Source organism: Rhinopithecus roxellana, chromosome 4 (genome assembly GCF_007565055.1).
Source record: "Rhinopithecus roxellana isolate Shanxi Qingling chromosome 4, ASM756505v1, whole genome shotgun sequence".
NCBI lineage: Eukaryota > Metazoa > Chordata > Mammalia > Primates > Cercopithecidae > Rhinopithecus > Rhinopithecus roxellana.
The window spans coordinates 176974572-176990008 of record NC_044552.1 but is presented as its reverse complement, the minus strand read 5'-3'; the positions used below and the strand labels follow the sequence as shown (position 1 = coordinate 176990008).

At 41.7% G+C, this 15437-nt stretch overlaps 1 protein-coding gene across 6 annotated transcripts in view; it reads right to left on the bottom strand.

Moving 5' to 3' along the window:
- The window catches only part of RMND1 (required for meiotic nuclear division 1 homolog), a 49123-nt gene that overhangs the window by 32306 nt on the left and 1380 nt on the right, over positions 1-15437 (bottom strand). For 2 of the 6 annotated variants that reach the window (XR_750171.2, XM_010383601.2), the window contains exons 2-3: positions 11018-11535; positions 2023-2131 (exon numbers count right to left, since the gene is read on the bottom strand). Coding sequence is in view for 5 of the 6 variants with exons in the window: in XM_010383601.2 (XP_010381903.1) it covers positions 2023-2131; positions 11018-11521 (613 nt within the window). In the remaining variant the exon portion in view is untranslated. Of the gene's footprint in view, positions 1-2022; positions 2253-4397; positions 4417-11017; positions 11536-15437 lie in introns of those variants that run through there. The other 4 variants (XM_030928368.1, XM_030928370.1, XM_010383602.1 and 1 more) reach the window with 4 other exon arrangements.

Below are 15437 nucleotides of genomic sequence, written 5' to 3'. Positions count from 1 at the left end.
ACTCTTAAGAATTTCCTCTGTTATAGGAAGACTTTCAACCTATTTTTGCTACTCTGAGGTAAATTAATAAATGTTCTGGGTATTGGGCTATCCTGAGTTTCACTGTAAAAGTTTATTCATCAAAATGTTCTAAGTAACTTATTTATTTTTGAGACAGAGTCTTGCTCTGTCACTCAGGCTGGAGTGCAGTGGCATGATCTTGGCTCACTGCAACCTCCGCCTCCCAGGTTCAAGTGATTCTCCTGCCTCAACCTCCTGAGTAGTTGGGATTACAGGCATGTACCACCACGCCCAGCTAATTTTTGTATTTTTAGTAGAGGTGGGGTTTCACCATGTTGGCCAGGCTGGTCTCAAACTCCTGACCTCAGGTGATCTGCCTGTCTCAGCCTCCCAGAGTGCAGGATTACAGGTATGAGCCATCACGCCTGGCCTATTTATTTGTTTTTTGAGACAGAGTCTCACTCTGTCGTCCAGGTTGGAGCACAGTGGCATGATCTCAGCTCACTGCAACCTCCACCTTCCAGGTTCAAGCAATTCTTGTGTCTCAGTCTCCGAGTAGCTGGGACTACAGGCTCATGCCACTGTACCTGGCTAATTTCTGTATTTTCAGTAGAGATGGGGGTTTTGCCATGTTGGCCAGGCTGGTCTCGAACTCTTGACCTCAAGTGATCCACCCACCTCAGCCTCCTAAAGTGCTGGGATTACAGGCCTGAGCCACCACGCCTGGCCTAAATTATTTTTAGTTAATGTAAAGCAAGCCATTTCCCAAGAATCCTTCCTGATATCACCATAAAAATCCTCAATTAAGTTCATTTTAATTTTCTTCTTTTTCATTTTTGTCTTTTAACTAGTTGTTTTATTATTATTTGTACTTTTAGTAGAGACAGGCGTTTCTCCATGTTGGTCAGGTTGGTCTCGAACTCCCCACCTCAGGTGATCTGCCCACCTTGGCCTCCCAAAGTGCCGGGATTACAGGCGTGAGCCACTGCACCCAGCTAACTAATTGTTTTAAAGTATTAGATTGAGCTGGTAAATTTTTTTTAAAGGCTCTCCCCATGTCTATCAACTTCATGGTTCTTCTATAAGACTAAAATAACATGCTGGGTGCCGTGGCTCAAACCTGTAATCCCAGCACTTTGGGAGGCCAAGGTAGGAGGATCAGATGAGGTTGGGAGTTCGAGGCCAGCCTGACCAACATGGTGAAACCCCGTCTCTACTAAAAATACAAAAATTAGCCAGGTGTGGTGGCGCATACTTGTAATCCCAGCTACTCCGGAGCTGAGGCTGGAGAATCGCTTGAACCCGGGGGGCGAAGTTGTAGTGAGCCGAGATTGCGCCATTGCACTCCAGCCTGGGCAATGAGAGCAAAACTCCATCTCAAAAAACAAACAAACAAAAAACATACACACAGACACACACAAACTAAAATAACTTCTTTTTTTTTTTTTTTTTGAGACGGAGTCTTGCTCTGTCGCCCAGGCTGGAGTGCAGTGGCCGGATCTCAGCTCACTGCAAGCTCCGCCTCCCGGGTTCACGCCATTCTCCTGCCTCAGCCTCCCAAGTAGCTGGGACTACAGGTGCCCGCCACCTCGCCCGGCTAGTTTTTTGTATTTTTAGTAGAGACGGGGTTTCACCATGTTAGCCAGGATGGTCTCGATCTCCTGACCTCGCGATCCACCTGTCTCGGCCTCCCAAAGTGCTGGGATTACAGGCTTGAGCCACCGCGCCCGGCCTAAAATAACTTCTTAATGTGCTAGAAATGAAGTAGTATGACCTCTGAGCACCTCAAGTAATAATGATCCTATAAATAATGCTTAATAAATCATACTGATTTTAATGAGAAGTTCTCTGTACATTTTCATTTCTTAACTTTGTCATCTGTATAAAGAAATTCAACACCCACTTTTATGATACAATCCTTTCAAAAGAAAATGAATTGCAAACAAATACATACTTAAGATAGTATCATAGGAAAATTATCCAATACATTTTAATATACTTGGCCCCAGGTTCAAGAAGTACCTCTAGGCAAGTTTGTTACTTCAACATATCCGTGGGAGGCCAGATCTTGAGAGAGATTTCCCAGATGATACTCATCTGCCGTTGCAAATGCTGTGCAGTGCATTAGGTCCTGTTCCAGGGAGATGAGCACAACATGGGTTACCAAGAGGCTGAAGCATCTGTGATGGCTGCTGAGCACCCTATGGGACTCCATTCTGCAAAGCTAGAACTCCAGAGTTTTCTTCAAACATCTCCAAGGGCGATACAAGGGATGGGATGAAGATGAAGAGAACCAAGTTACTGGGAGACAAATTTCAGTTCAATCTTCAAAAGAACTTGCTCCCTCCCACCAGGCAAAAAGTTGGAATGGGTTATTCTGAAAGGCAAGCCACTCTCAACTGGTAGTGTCTCAAGCACAGATTGAATACAAAATAGAGATGATTAAGGCATCACATGGGTGACTGGATGGAATGATAGTTAAGTCTCTCCAACCCTGAGTTTCCATGACTCTTTTTCAAAGCAACGTTGGTATTTGAGGTCATTTCCTAATTTGTAACTACTCTTGTACAGCAGATTCCTTTAAATCGCCAAAGGAATTACAGTATTTTTACACTAGTTAACATTAAACAAAAAGGTCTGTACATCTGAGCACATGTCTTGGTTTGGTTAGTACTTTGGTTCATGCCTCATCTTGCCTGTGTACATATGAGGAAAGATGGTAAGAACTATGGCTCAATGCTGTGTTTTTTCAAATTGTAGGTCACAACACATTAGTGAGTTCTGATATCAGTTTGGTTGGCCCCAAACAGCTTTTTAATAAAACTAAATAGAAAAATATTACAGCACATTATTCATAGGAAATGTTATTTTATGAAGTTTTCTGTCACTTATATGTATGTATCTACTCTAGGTCGCTATGTATGTAAAATGTTAAATATATTTCTATGAGATGTGGTCAATAAAGTTTGAAAGCTACTGGCATAAGACTTAACATTTTAGGCACAGAAGTTGGTTACAATTTTAAAAGAATATCAGAATAACAATAATGCTTACTTTATGGGGTTGTTGTAAAGTTTAAGTAAGCTAATAAGCATAAACTGCTCAGCACTGCGGCTAACACAAGTGTTCAACGGTTGTTAGATTCTAGTTGGCCAAAAGAAGTTTATGAGTCACTAAATCAACATTTATTCTTAGGACTTACTCATCTCAGCTCCCCAATTCTTTTCCGTTCTGTATATTCCTAGTATGAAATTCTAGAGAAGTATATATTAATTCATTCCTTCCTCCCACCTACATCCCGCAACTCCTGGCTCTTTCTCATGAAATGACCTGACCCCATTTGCTCTTCCTCAATCTGTTCCACAGCTTTGATGTGTGGTTTAAAGGTAAAAGAATAACAGAGAACCTGAGGATCCATGCAAACTGAAAAATCCAAAATCAATAAAGTATCTACTCATAAGCAAAATGAGACAAATTCAATTAGAAAAAAATAAAAGTCAGACAAGGTGAAATTACTGGGGAATGTCGGGATAAATGGATGTAGTACCCTCATTATGAGCAGAAAACTGCTAATTCCTTCCAAATTAGCTAATTCCCATAGTCACATATGAAAGTAGCAACATGGGGATATACAAATAAAAATGTATCAGGAGTTACCAGAGTATAGGGAACAGGCATATGCTTAAGGTTTAGACCTGTGAGCACTAGTTCTTTTTAAGGCTCCATGGAGTTAAAAAGAGCTGATGTGCTATGTCTGTAGAGCTGAAGCTAGCTGAAAGAAAGGAATCCTAGCAAGGGGCATCAGGCGAGACATGGGGCAGTCTCCACAGTCTGCAAGACCTGACAAATTCACTCAAGCTTGCTAGGTGAAATCACAGTATGTTAGGTTGGATGTCAGAATTACTTCTGTGATGGCTAGAGCTCATGTGCTTAGTTTGGGCTGAAGTGGGAAGAGCAAGAGGCAGAAAAAGGAAGTAAGAAGGTCATAAGGTAGTCCACTGAAGGATCTTCATGTAGCTGTACTGAAAATGGTAGAGGCTGTCTCTTTTGCTAGAATCAGAGTTGTAAACTGGCAGCTTGGAGAACCATCGAACTCAAGAGCTGACCTACATCACGTTTCTAAAATTCGAATTGACTTGTCAACAATAAACTGAGAGATTTCACACAAAATCCAGATTTCCATCATCTTCTGACCGAGTGGAAGATCTGGAAGTAATGGACTAGGATACAGCAGGGGGCCCCAGGGTCTCCAGCCCACACCGTCCCTGCCTCTCCCTGTTGTCTCATGTCTCCTTCTCCATCATGTGTTATTGGCCAAGCCCATCTGCTCTAAGAATGTGTACTACTTTTTTTTTTTTTTCCCCAAAAAATATTCTTGGCCAGGCGCAATGACTCACGTCTGTAATCCCAGAACTTTGGCAGGCTGAGGCGGGTGGATCACTTGAGGTCAGGAGTTCGAGACCAGCCTGGTCAACATGGTGAAACCCTGGCTCTACTAAAAATACAAAAATCCAGCCGGGTGTGGTGGCTGGCACTTGTAATCCCAGCTACTCAGGAGGCTGAGGCAGGAGAATCCCTTGAATCCAGGAGGCAGAGGTTGCAGTGAGCCAAAATTGCGCCACTGCACTCCAGCCTGGGTGACACAGCAAGATTCCGTCTCAAACAAAAACAAAAACAAAACTTTATGTTCCTTTATTGGAGCAAGATTCCAGATTGATATACAGTGATGTATTTACTAAACAGAGACCTGTGCAGAAATTACATACTATGTAGATAGGTTGTTATACTTTGCCTATTGATGGAATACTTCCATTTATCAAGTTTTATACATCAAAACGCTTTGACTTTCACCAGGCTCTCCATTAATTCACCTTTGAAAGGGTGGCATTTAATTTCAGCTACTGTATTTTACAGCATAAAAAGCTTATGCATTAGAGTGCTTCTCTGCAAAATGGCATGTTGCAGACAGAGCCGAGTCCATTATCCCACCCGGATTTACATAGTCACATTTGAGAGCTTTACACCAGAGAGCCAGGACAAAGTTACTCCTAACCAACACAGACTTCTTACGCTCAGAGTCTATCTTCTTGGCCATATTTTATAGTGCCAGTGAAGATGTGCCAGCAAGCATCCCATATACAGCTTGGCATTAGAGTACAAGGTCTGTTTGATGGTGGTGGCAGGCACTACTATTTTACTCTATTTTTTTTTTTATTATTATTTATTATTTTTTGAGACAGAGTCTTCCTCTGTCGCCCAGGCGGGAGTGCCAGTGGTGCAATCTTAGCTCACTGCAACCTCCACCTCCTGGATTCAAGCGATTACCCCACCTCAGCCTCCCAAGTAGCTGGGATTGCAGGCATGCACCACCACACCTGGCTAATTTTGTATTTTTAGTAGAGATGGGGTTACGCCATGTTGGCCAGGCTGGTCTCAAACTCCTCACCTCTGGTGATCTGCCCACCCCGGCCTCCCAAAGTGCTGGGATTACAGGCGTGAGCCACCATGCCCAGCCAGGCACTATTATTTTGAATCAAGGTAAAAGGCTAGTTTTAAAAACTGCCACTTGGAGATAAAAATAAAGGGCACAATATATTCAGAACCGAGTTTTGGGCAATCTGGTATCCCAAATTATGTGAATATTCAGACACTAACAGCAAATTGAGAACGTGTACTATTTTCAACTCTCAAGGACGGGACAAGGCAAGTCAATCACTATTTTTATGAGAAAATATATTCTAAGCTCCAAATAGATTATGAATAAATCTTTAAACACAATCTGTTTTCACTTAGCCATCCTAAGCATCTTTGTCGTAGGTTTTCCAGACTGTCAGCCGTCCCCTTTCCTTCTCTCGGGATCTCCCATTTAGTTTGGCTGAAAGTTCTATCCATCCCATGTCACTCAGCTTATATGGTTTGCCACACTACTTTCTGTATTCTCCTTAAACTTCTTAGCTCTTGAGTCTTAGTTGTGTGCTTCTTCTATTAATAGATGAATCTGACGTTTTAAGACATTTTGTTTTGGTTTTATTTTGTTGTTTTTTTTTTTTTTATTTTCGCCTATTTGGTAAAAGGAAAGAACCATAGAATGTCTTGTCTGCTTTTTTTCTTCTTTATTAAAGATGTTATTGTTTTCTGAGCAGCTTTCATTTTTATACATCTTTCTCTGGATTTTTATAGTGAATCCTTATTAAGCATTAGCTACATATACATGTAAAGCATATTTTGGATTTCAGGATGGGGATCTACAACTTGCTCTTAAATAAATGTGTCAAACCAGCCTATAATACTTATAAGATTTAGGGCTTCTCTATTTCAAAATGTTTTTAAAAACCCAAAAGACAAAAACCCAAAACCACAGTATTTTAGTATGTTTTGTTTTTCTGGTCACAGAAGACACGTTCCAGCAGATGGGGCTAGAAATCTACATATGATTCTTGTTTTAGAAGCATCACATGCTCTGATCAGGAACATTTTTTAAAAAATTGTACTTTCATTTACTCTGTATTACTGAAGAAAATTGGTGTATTACAGCAATGCTGCTTCTATAGTGATTTGGTCTTTGTCCTTGGTTCCCAGTACAGACTCCTAAAACCCCTGTAATTTTCTAAGTGACAGAGGCATTTTTGGTTGTAGTATTTGCTCATACAGAGCTTCTAAATTCCTTGGAATTTCATGAGTGATGGGAACGTCTTTTGTTTTAATGAGGTGACTCCCAGTGTTCTGGAGAGCTTCAGGATAGGGCGTGGTTACCAGAAAGACCAAACTTTGATTAGAAGCTTAGAACTTTCAACCCCACCCTTAACCTCTAGTGAATGGAGAGGGGCTGGAGATTGAGTTAATCATCAATCACGGTTTACACAATGAAACCTCCATAAAAACACCCGAACAATGGGGTCTGGAGAACTCCTGCGTTGATCAATGCATCCATGTGCCGGGAAGGTGGCACAGCCCAATTCCACAAGGAATAGAAGCTCCTGAGTTCCAGGCCCTTCTAAATTTCACCCTGTGCACCTCTACATCTGGCTGTTATTTTGTATACTCTATAAAAAACCAGTAAACATAAATAAAGTGATTCCCTGAGTTCTGTGGGTCATTCTGGCAAATCATCAAACCTGAAGAGGGGGTGGTGGTCATAGCTGGTTGGTCAGAAGCACAGGTGTCAACCGGGAGGGCAGTCTTGTGGGGCCGAGCTTAATTAACTGGGGTCTGCACTAACTCTGGCTAGTGCTGGAATTGAACTGAATTGCAGGACACCTTGTTAGTGTCTGGAGAATGGGAGAACTGGCTGGGAGGAGGAGGAAAAGGCTCCCATATATTTGATATCAGAAGTACTGTGAGTAGATAGATCATACTAAGAAAAAATGCCTTTTCTCCTGCAATGTACTCATTGGAGATGAAAGCTATACAAACACAGATACATTTTATGTTACCAGTATTATGCTTTATGTTTTAAGTTTTTCGACTACAATCTATAAGAAATCATTATACATAGTACATATACACATCTATGCTCACACACCAATAATTGCCACAACAGCTTCACAAACCAGTATTTACCTTTATCATGAGCAATGTATTCTGTTATTTTCTATTTCATTTTTCAAAAAACATGGTTAACAATCCACTAGTGATTCCGTAACACACTGTGCTATCAGCCTGAAAACATTCTCCCTGGTATCAGGCTCCACGCCACTCAGACCTGCCATTCCCATCCTCTGGTGTTCTCTTCAAAGACTGGACATTAATAAGAAGCGCTGCTATTATTGTTTTCTCATTTGTTTAGTGGGTCTTTAGTTACTAACACAGAGCTTCTAAAGTCCTTGGAATTTCACGAATGACGGGAACATCTTTTGTTTTAATGAGGTGACTGTTTAGTGGGTCTCCCTCTGTCGCCTAGGTTGGATGGAGTGAGGTGCAGTCATGACTCACTGTAGCCTGGAACCCCCAGGCTCAAGCGAACCTCCCACCTCAGCCTCGAGTAGCTAGGACTACAGGTGCGCACCACCAAGCCTGGCTAATTTTTTTTTAAGTCTTTTAGAAATGGAAGTCTTGCTACATTGCCAGGCTGGTCTTGACCTCCTGGCCTCAAGTGGTCTTCCTGCATCAGCCTCCCAAAACACTGGAATTATAGGCATAAGCCACAGGATCCACTATTGCTTTTAGGAATTGTAAGCCAAAGGGATGTGGGTTGAGTATCTCAGATTATGATCTCTGAAAATGAGACCAGGTAAAGATTTAATTCTAACAGAGAGGGTGACTAAAACCATTCAGCCAACTCCAGATGCATGTTGTTCTGCAGAGCTGAAAAGATGAGCTCAGTCCAACTATGGGAACAAAACAAATTCCACATGCTTTTGACACAAAGCAGAGGCTTTCCCTTGTCTCAGTCAAGAGTGGTATAAAGGGTTTACCACTTTGATGGTATAAAGGATATAAAGGGTTTACTACTTTGATGGTATAAAGTGGTATAAAGGGTTTACCACTATGATGGCCGTATGAAAATGGAGTGGCCCTCAATTTGTGGCAGATGAAAGTCAGGCTTTGGCCGGGCGCAGTGGCTCACGCCTGTAATCCCAGCACTTTGGGAGGCCGAGGCAGGCGGATCACGAGGTCAGGAGATCGAGACCATCCTGGCGAACACGGTGAAACCATCTCTACTAAAAATACAAAAAAAAAAAAAAAAATTAGCCGGGCGTGGTGGCGGGCGCCTGTAATCCCAGCTACTCAGGAGGCTGAGGCAGGAGAATGGCGTGAACCAGGGAGGCGGAGCTTGTAGTGAGTCGAGATCGCGCCACTGCACTCCAGCCTGGAGGACAGAGCAAGACTCCGTCTCAAAAAAAAAAAAAAAAAAGAAAAGAAAGTCAGGCTTTGGTCCTAGGGACATATTACCTAGTCATGCCAAGACTGCTTTCTCTATGAAAAATAAAATCTTCAAAAAATGGTGTTCCAAAATTATATTATCTCAGATCACTTTAGAAACATGATTTTCTTCTTTTTTCTGAGACAGAGCCTCACTCTGTCACCCAGGCTGGAATGCAGTGGCGTGATCTTGGCTCACTGCAACCTCCGTGTCCTGGATTCAAGAGATCCTCCTGCCTCAGCCTCCCGAGCAGCTGGGATTACAAGTGTGCACCACCACCATGCCTGGCTAATTTTTGTATTTTTGTAGAGACAGGGTTTCACCATGTTGGCCAGGCTGGTCTCAAACTCCTGACCTCAAGTGATCCACCTGCCTTGGTCTCCCAAAATGTTGGGATTACAGGTGTGAGCCGCCATCCGGCCAGAAACATCTGATTTTCTATTATATTCCTGTGCTTTCAGAAAGACAGCATATGGCTTGTTTTTGCCAAACTCCAACTGAAGTCATTGTCTATCATGTTACCCAATGTCTCCTATAACAGAATCCATGAAATAACTCCTTCATTTCAGTGCTGGAAAAAGTTATTTCTCTGAAGATATTTTTATGTTTTTACTCTGCCCTCTCCCACAATAAAAAACAACAAACAGTAAATCCCAGGAGGATTTCCTCTTTTAATTACAAGGCTTCTCAAAACAAAATGTTCAACTAAATTATTCATTTCAGGTACTTCATAACATTTCTCTGTTCATGTCAACTATTTGTTCTAATATGCGAAAGTATTTGTTATCTCATTTGACACTATGTTGAATGTCGAAAATCTACTTCAAATTCTTTCCTGGAAGGAAGTAGAAAAAAAAAAAACCTAAAGAAAAATAAGATATGGTATTTAGGAAAATTGCTTGCAAGTCTAAGGATGGCCCAAAGAAATAGCCTAGGGACATCTCTGACTGTATCAGCTTCTTCCTAAGAAACCCGACGCACTGTGCTGCTAGATGTTACAAATGAACAGAATTGAGCTTTCTCTTTTTTGGATCTGCCATGAATTCAGGTTTTTACACTTAATGTCATCTTGGACACTTAAATACTGAATTTCCCAGGTTACCCCAAAGCTCGAGCTAAAGGAAAGGTGGAGCAGTAGCTGCACAACACTCCATCCTTCACATCCTGGGTTCAGAGAAAGCACACAAGAATTGAAAGCATTCCAGAATCCAACACAAGAACCATTCATTAATTCTTAGCTTTCGAATCAGAGGATGAGTAAAGGTATGTATGTATACCTTTCCAAGGGGTGTCAGCTACACAGTAATAAAAACATGGCCCAAATTAAACAGGCTCAGGGGCTACTTTTCAGAATCAAGACTCGCAGACAGACATTCTAACCTGTTTTATGATAGATTCAGAAGTCTTCATCAAGTTTAAAGTGTCTTTAATGTTGATGACTACCGGCATTAAAGATCCTCTTGCCTCTTTTCAATCCTTTCCAATGTAATAAACATATAAGTACAACATATAGTTCTAGGTATTATGCGACACACAAAGGTTTCTAAGGGCTTGATCTTGAGCCTTAACTTGTTATTGAAGAAGAAATGCAAATTGTAGCAGAAAAATTCCCAGAAACTCCTTAAGGATGAAAAAAGAAAATACCCCCTTAAACCTTAAGAGGATAAAAAAGCAAGGCCCTCCTCCCTTGCTGCTTTTGGAGGCTACCTTACTGTGTCATTTCACCGACCCATGCAACTGCCACAGCCTAATAAAGGCTTATCTGTCTGCAGTTACATTTTTTTGTTTAATTTGATGAAGAATTTCTAGTTTTTTTTAACGTTTTTTTTTTTTTAATTTTTTTTACAGTCCCATTCTTAGACTGGACTTAATATTGGTCCTCTTTTTCAATTTCCTTAGACCAATAACCAAATCTTTTATAAACTATATTTTCATGTTTTATTGCCTGTATTTTGTTTTTATATGTATCATTAATTGTTAAAAATTAAGATGTTGAATCCCTTTGGATATTTATTAGGCTTCAAAGATCTTGATGAGGAAGTCTGAGTGACTGCCAGTTCTCTTACGCTGGTGGTAAGGCTGGGGTGCAGCACACACTGGTTTAGCACGAGCAACGATCACTAAGCACAAGAGCCACGGCCACCCCTACTTTACCTCATTCACAGACAAAACTGGAAGGTTGGTCCTGGATGGCTGTCTGGTCCTGGATGCTTTTAGTGGTCTCTTGATCTGTGGGAAGTCTTGTTTTGGAACAAATGTTTCCGTTGATATAGATGAGAAATGCCTCTTTAATATTTTTATAAACCATTTAGAACCCAATAGATGTGGTTTGTGGGTCACTTTCCTGTGAGTACCAAAGGATTTCATGGTTGGAAGGTGTGCCTTTTCATCTTGGCAACGAGCAGCATTTAATGGCGAGAGCAGGCTTGTATTGGACTTTTTTTGGTTCATTTCCAGGATCTGAGACTTATTCAAACCACCAGCTGTTTTATCAGGAAGGAGCAAATCCAAGTTTTCACATACTGTCAGTGTGCTGCATGTTGTATTTTCAAATTCCTTAAGTGGTTTTAACATTAGATGACTGATTCTTCGGCACTGATGTGCTTTTGATAATATACGATGAGATCCGGCCACGGCTCTGAGGAGTGTGGCTGGCATTACCAAGTCCCAAGCTAAAAGAAAAGGAATTCAAAGTTCAAGTTTTAAAATTAACGCTTAAAACATATATAATATTTCCCTAGGTAATGGGCACATTTCTGTAAAAAAGTTTGTAAAACAGATACATCCTAATTCTAGCAAAAGAACAAGGTTAAAAAAGTAAGTACAGTGTTTCTGCCACTTTGCCTTTATCAACATTTGGCCTTCTTCCTGGAAGATTACAGGATTATAAAGCTACTGACATAACAAGAACCTTAAAAAAAAAATAGTGATGGGACCACTTCATTTACTTCATTAGCATATCAAGTATATAAAAATCTGTTCTGGCCAGGCACTGTAGCTCACACTTGTAATCCCAGCACACTGGGAGACTGAGGCAGGTGGATTGCTTGAGTCCAAGAGTTCCAGACCAGCTGGGGCAACATGACAAAACATCATCTCTACAAAAAATGACAAAAATTTAAAAATTAGCTGGGTGTGATGGCAGCTCATGCCTGTAGTCCCAGCTACTCACAGGCTGAGGTGGGAGGATCACTTGAGCCCAGGAGACCGAGGCTGCAGTGAGTCATGATTGCACCACTGCACTCCAGCCTTTTTTCTGCCTCAGGAAAAAAAAAAAGAATCAGGAAAGGCTCCCAGAAAGATCTAAGCTGATTCTTGAAGGGGAAGGTGCTTTTCAGCTTGGGGCTGGGCATGGGAGTGCATGAGGCTTGTCAGATACACACATGAACATTCCAGACAAGGGAAACAGAATTTCCCCCTTATTTACAGTACGAAATGTGTGATTTTAAAGTTAGCCTATAGGAGGCCACACACAGTGGCTCATGCCTGTAATCCCAGCACTCTGGGAGGCTAAAAGGGTGGGGGGGAAATCACTTGAGGCCAGAAGTTCAAAACCAGCCTGGCCAACATGGCAAAAACCCATCTCTACCAAAAATACAAAAAAAAATTAGCCAGGCATAGTGGTGCATGCCTTTAATCCCAGCTACTCAGGTGGCTGAGATATAGAATCGCTCGAACCAGGGAGGCAGAGCTTGCAGCGAGCCAGGATCACCCCACTGCGCTCTAGCCTGGGCAACAGAATGAGACTCTGTCTCAAAAAAAAAAAAAAAAAAAAAAGTTAGACCATAGTAATCAATAATTCTTTTTATAAAAATAACATTTTAGGTGCTAGAGATATATGAATCAATGATCTCAGAATTCAAAGTCTAGCAGAGGAAAATGAATGAGATGCACAAATTGCTCTAGTCCAGAGAAAGGAGCATGTGAAGAGTGTGGCATTGTCACAGAGGTGACATTTGAACCGAGTCTTGAAAGGGCAGAAGGATCAGCAAGTCAAACACCTCAGGCATGGAGTCCTATTTATCTCCTATCTGAGGGGAGGTAGGAGTGAGCTGCAGAAGGTAAGGACTGAAAAAGAGCTGGTGACCAGATCACCAAAGGATCTATAAAGTCATCCCAAAGAGTTTCTACAGGTGGGGAGAAAGCTGAGCTTCTAACTCTGAGCGTCACATAGTCAAATGTATGTTCCTGAAACAACTTTTTGGTGATGATGTGCAGGAGGAAACGAGAGACTCTAACATCACTCTGAGCACTTTCTACGTGCCAAGTGCTCAGCCTCACCTCATAATGATCCCATTTCACTGATTAGGAAACTGAGGTTTAAAGAGGCTAAGTGCTCACCATTAAGAAGCTACAGAGATGTAATTAACATAAAACCCAGGCTTTCCCAATTCCAAAGTCAACACTCTTACCCACTACCTTTTATTTATTTATTACCTCTCTCCAGGGTAAGGACAAAGATGATTCACGGTGATATTTAGGAGGTAGAACCTGCTGCTTTCAAAATCCCTTCAAAAGCTGGTATTCTGTGCTTCATTCTAGTCCAATTGGCTACTGCAGTTCACCTTTGATTAGTACTATTCCATGCCAGTTGAACCACTTAATTTTGAAGAACCTAACTACAAAATATTTTAGAAATGTGTCCACAGTCCTAGATTCTTTCATTATCTTTGAGGAAATTCCTTTTTTTTTTTTTTTTTTTTTGAGATGGGAGTCTCGCTCTGTCGCTCAGGCTGGAGTGCAGTGGTGCCACCTCAGCTCACCGCAACCTCCACCTCCCAGGTTCATGTGATTCTCCTGCCTCAGCCTCCTGAGTAGCTGGGATTACAGGTGTGCGCCACCAAGCCCAGCTAGCTTTTGTATTTTATATAGATATATATATAGAGAGAGATATATAGATATACATATATATATTTAGCAGAGAAGGGGTTTCACTATGTTGGCCAGGCTGGTCTCCAACTCCTGACCTCAAATGATCCGCCTGCCCTGGACTCCCAAAGTGCTGGGATTACAGGCATGAGCCACTGCACCTGGCCTCTTTGAATAAATTATTTACCTCAAAACTCTATTGACTACCTTAATATGGAGGCTACATGAAGCACTATTACAATGAACGTAAAAGTTACAGGTAATATTATTGTTGCAGTAATTTTCAATGGTTTCTATATCCATGCTGATCAGTGGTGGGGATGATTCTTCCAAAACCCTGGCCCTGAGTTCCCTAATCTCCCTTCCTGAATGGTCCTGTTTTTCACTTTTCCTCAGCCACTCATGCCCATGGTCATTATCCTGTAACCTGTAAAGTAGCCACTAGACAACCCACATTGCTATTGAGCCCTTGAATTCTGGTTAGTATAAATTGAGCCTTAATTTTTTAATAAGTAAAATATCTCAATTCTTCTATCAATTATTTGTTGAAATAATATGTCTGGGTATATTTACCTAAATAAAATGCATTATTCAAATAAATTTTAGCTATTCTTCTTTCTTTTTTGATACAAAGTTTCGCTCTTGTTGCCCAGGTTGGAGTGCAATGGCACGATCTTGGCTCACTGCAACCTCTGCCTCCCCCCTTCAAGCGATTCTCCTGCCTCAGCCTCCCAAGTAGCTGGGATTACAGGTGCCTGCCACCATGCCTAGTTAATTTTTTGTATTTTTAGTAGAGACGGGGTTTCATCATGTTGGCCAGGCTGGTCTTGAAATCCTGATCTCAGGTGATCCACCTGCCTTGGCCTCCCAAAGTGTTGGGATCACAGGCGTGAGCCACCGGACCCATGCCATTTTTATCACTGCACCTTCTAGAAAGCCTAAGATTACATTTGTGCCTTACATTGTTTTTCTATCAGACAGGGCCCTACTGTCATTATCAATACATCGGACCTCCTCACCTCAATTTCATCTATTCTACTCTCTAAGCACCACCTCCTATCTTTGCATCTCACTCCTTCTATTACCCAATTCCAACAATTCTTCAACACCAACAGGACCCATGAGTCAATGATCCAACCACCTTTTCGCGGTCTCTCACTCCCCATGACTTCACTTCCTCCATATCCAGTTTACACTCCATGGTCTACCATTCGAATCTCTCTCTTATACCCCTGGAATCCCTTGCATCCCTTTCTTCCCAGTCTTTCCCATTCACGAGCAGTAATTAGTATCTTTGTAACTGCTAAGCCAAAAACGTGGAGTCCACCTTGACTCTTTATTCTCCATATCCAACTTGTCAGTAAATCCCAAGGGCCTTCTAGGGACCACTGCCCATCATCAGTAATACTACTACCTGATCCAAACTGCTATCTTTCCCATGGATTATTATAATAGCTTTAACCAGTTTCCCTGATTCTGTTTTGGGCCCCCTACAATTTCTTCTCAACACAAGCAACCAAAGTGATCCTTTGAAGTCAAATCTTAGCGCAAAATGTGGCTATGGCTGCACGGTTCACTTAATAAAAGCTAAAGCCCTCCGACCAGGCATAGTGGCTCACGCCTGTAATCCCAGCACGTTGGGAGGGATCACTTGAGGTCTGGAGTTCCAGACCAGCCTGGCCAACACGGTGAAACCCTGTGTCTA